At 49.4% G+C, this 2,323-nt stretch overlaps 1 protein-coding gene across 1 annotated transcript in view; it reads left to right on the forward strand.

Moving 5' to 3' along the window:
- Positions 1-1,845, forward strand: part of TBX3 (T-box 3) — a 15,422-nt gene extending 13,577 nt beyond the window's left edge. The window contains exon 9 of the mRNA XM_005863818.2: positions 3-1,845. Coding sequence (XP_005863880.2) covers positions 3-203 — 201 coding nt within the window. The 3' untranslated portion in view covers positions 204-1,845. The remainder of the gene's footprint in view (positions 1-2) is intronic.
- Positions 1,846-2,323: the final 478 nt, after the last annotated feature.

A 2,323-nucleotide genomic window follows, 5' to 3' on the forward strand; every position in this document is an offset into this window, starting at 1 on the left:
TGGCCGCCAGCCCGGCCTCGGTGGCCGTGGACTCGGGCTCGGAACTCAACAGCCGCTCCTCCACCCTCTCCTCCAGCTCCGTATCCTTGTCGCCCAAACTCTGCCCCGAGAAAGAGGCGGCCACCAGCGAACTGCAGAGCATCCAGCGGCTGGTCAGCGGCCTGGAGGCCAAGCCCGACAGGTCCCGCAGCGCGTCCCCGTAGGCCCCTCCCCAGCAAAGACTCTTCATTCCAGTCCCGTCCCGTCCCGTCTGCAGTGCACTTTGTGGGATGTGAACTGAACCCCGGCGCGCGCGCGCGGTGGGGTTGGCCCGGCTTTGTGCGGTCCTGTCTGGGAAGGGGTGCCGGGCTCCCGGAGAGAATGTGCTAGAAACAAGCCCTGTCTCCTTGGCGTGGTTTATATATCCGGGACCTGGTGCAGGTCCTAGGGGCTGAGAAACGCCTGTTGCTCGGAGCCGGTGGGGGTGGGAGTTAAAACTGGTTTGTCCAGAGCACCTCCCGGAGGCTGGTCTGGGGGCCTGGGCAGGAAAGGCAGCCAGGCCCGCGGGGGGTGGGTGTTGAAAAGTTTCTCTCCCAGTGCAGATTTTATATATTTTTTTCCTTCACCGTGTCCAGTGGAAACAAAAACAAATAAAATTTAAAAAAATATATATATATACCGGGGGCAAATGAGTACATTAACATGATTTCTGTTTGCGAAAGATGAAAACTTTTTAGTGACTTGCCTATCCGTTCTCAATAAATGACTAAGCAGTCATTTCGGGGTGGGGGTGGGGAGCCCCTGCTGCCTTGTTTAGTCTCTCTGAAGATAATCTGTGTCTTTTTCATATTGTGATGTTTTAAGAGCCACTGTAGGCCTCTTCTTGCATGTCCCACAGCCATGTACTTGTGGTTTTTCCTTTTGAATGCTTGCTTTTAGAGGGGAAAGAACATGGTCCCACACCCCTTCCCCAACTCTCGTTGGCGGCCGATTGAAAGGGAAGGGGGTGGGAAGACACACGAAAACATGAGTTTATTTTCTCTAAGCTCCATAGCAGGATTCCTGCCTGCCTGTCTCTCTCTCTGACGGTTCTTTCTCTTTCCTGTATATGCAATAACAAGGTTTAAAAAAATAATAAAGAAGAAGCGAGACTATTAGCAAAGTATTTATGTAATTATTTGATAACTCTTGTAAATAGATGGAATATGAATGCTCGGAAAATTAAACTTTAATTTATTGACATTGTACATAGCTCTGTAAATAGGATCCGCAGCTGTCCAGTTTTGTGTGGATTCCCTGCAGGCAGTTTTATTTCAAGGTCACAGGATCGCTTTTGAAACTAGGAAACACTTTCTGCACCAACACCAACCACTTTCAAAACGGTTGTCCGCAAAAAAAAAAAAAAAAAAAAAAATTCTTAATGTCCAAGAGTGAGAGAAAGTGTTATTGCCTGTTTTACCCAGAATTGCGGAGGTGGTGGTGCCACTTCCCAGTTCCACCTTAAATTCCTTAAAATGTAACCCCCCACCTTGTGGTTCTGAGGTTGCTTGGGGGGGAGGGGGGCCTCGGGGTGGGGGTTGCCGAGGCTGCGGCTTGACTTCCTAATTTTTCTCTTGTATTTGTATTTGCTAGTCTCTGATATCGTCCAAACACAGTGGAATTGACTACTGTCTTCACTATTGTTTTGCATTGGTGCCTTTAGAGAGATCTATTCACAGTTCAAAAGTCAGGTGCTGAGATGGTTTAAAGACAAAAGCTCATGAAGGTATATTTTGTGTTATAATCGATGAGTTCTTTGGTTTTCTGTATCATCCCTCCCCCCTTGAAAACGTCATTGAAATTTCAATAAATTTTTATTGAAATGTCTTTGGGCCTTGTTCCTTACGTGCTTTCTTTAGGGAACTTGGGCATCTTTCTCTCCTGCCTCCGTCTACCCTCTTCCCTTCGCCTTTAAGCAATTAAGACCGCCCCCACTGAACCCAAATGAGATGTCACTCAAGTTACAAAGCTAAAAACAAAAGTCCCTGACTCCGCCAGGGGAGCCGGCCGCTCCAATCTGAAACTACTTTTCCTTTAAATTAGGGAGCAGGACGAGAGACGGAAGGGGGCTGATTGGAACGGGATAGAATAGCAATTTCAGATACTTCAGTTTTAATGGGAAAAGAATGCTCCCCTCCCCACGGCCGTGTTTCCCACACGAATCCGACCGCAAAGGCGCTGGAGGACTACGTACGTTTTCGTTTCAGCCTCCCTCTCCCTTTCCCCCTCGCGGAATCTCCGCAGCCAGCCCCGGCTTGGCCAGGCGGCGGCCCCCCCACCCCCACCCCAGTTGTCAGCCAGCCCC

The sequence above is a fragment of the Myotis brandtii genome, unplaced genomic scaffold, assembly GCF_000412655.1.
Source record: "Myotis brandtii unplaced genomic scaffold, ASM41265v1 scaffold181, whole genome shotgun sequence".
Taxonomy (NCBI): Eukaryota; Metazoa; Chordata; class Mammalia; order Chiroptera; family Vespertilionidae; genus Myotis; species Myotis brandtii.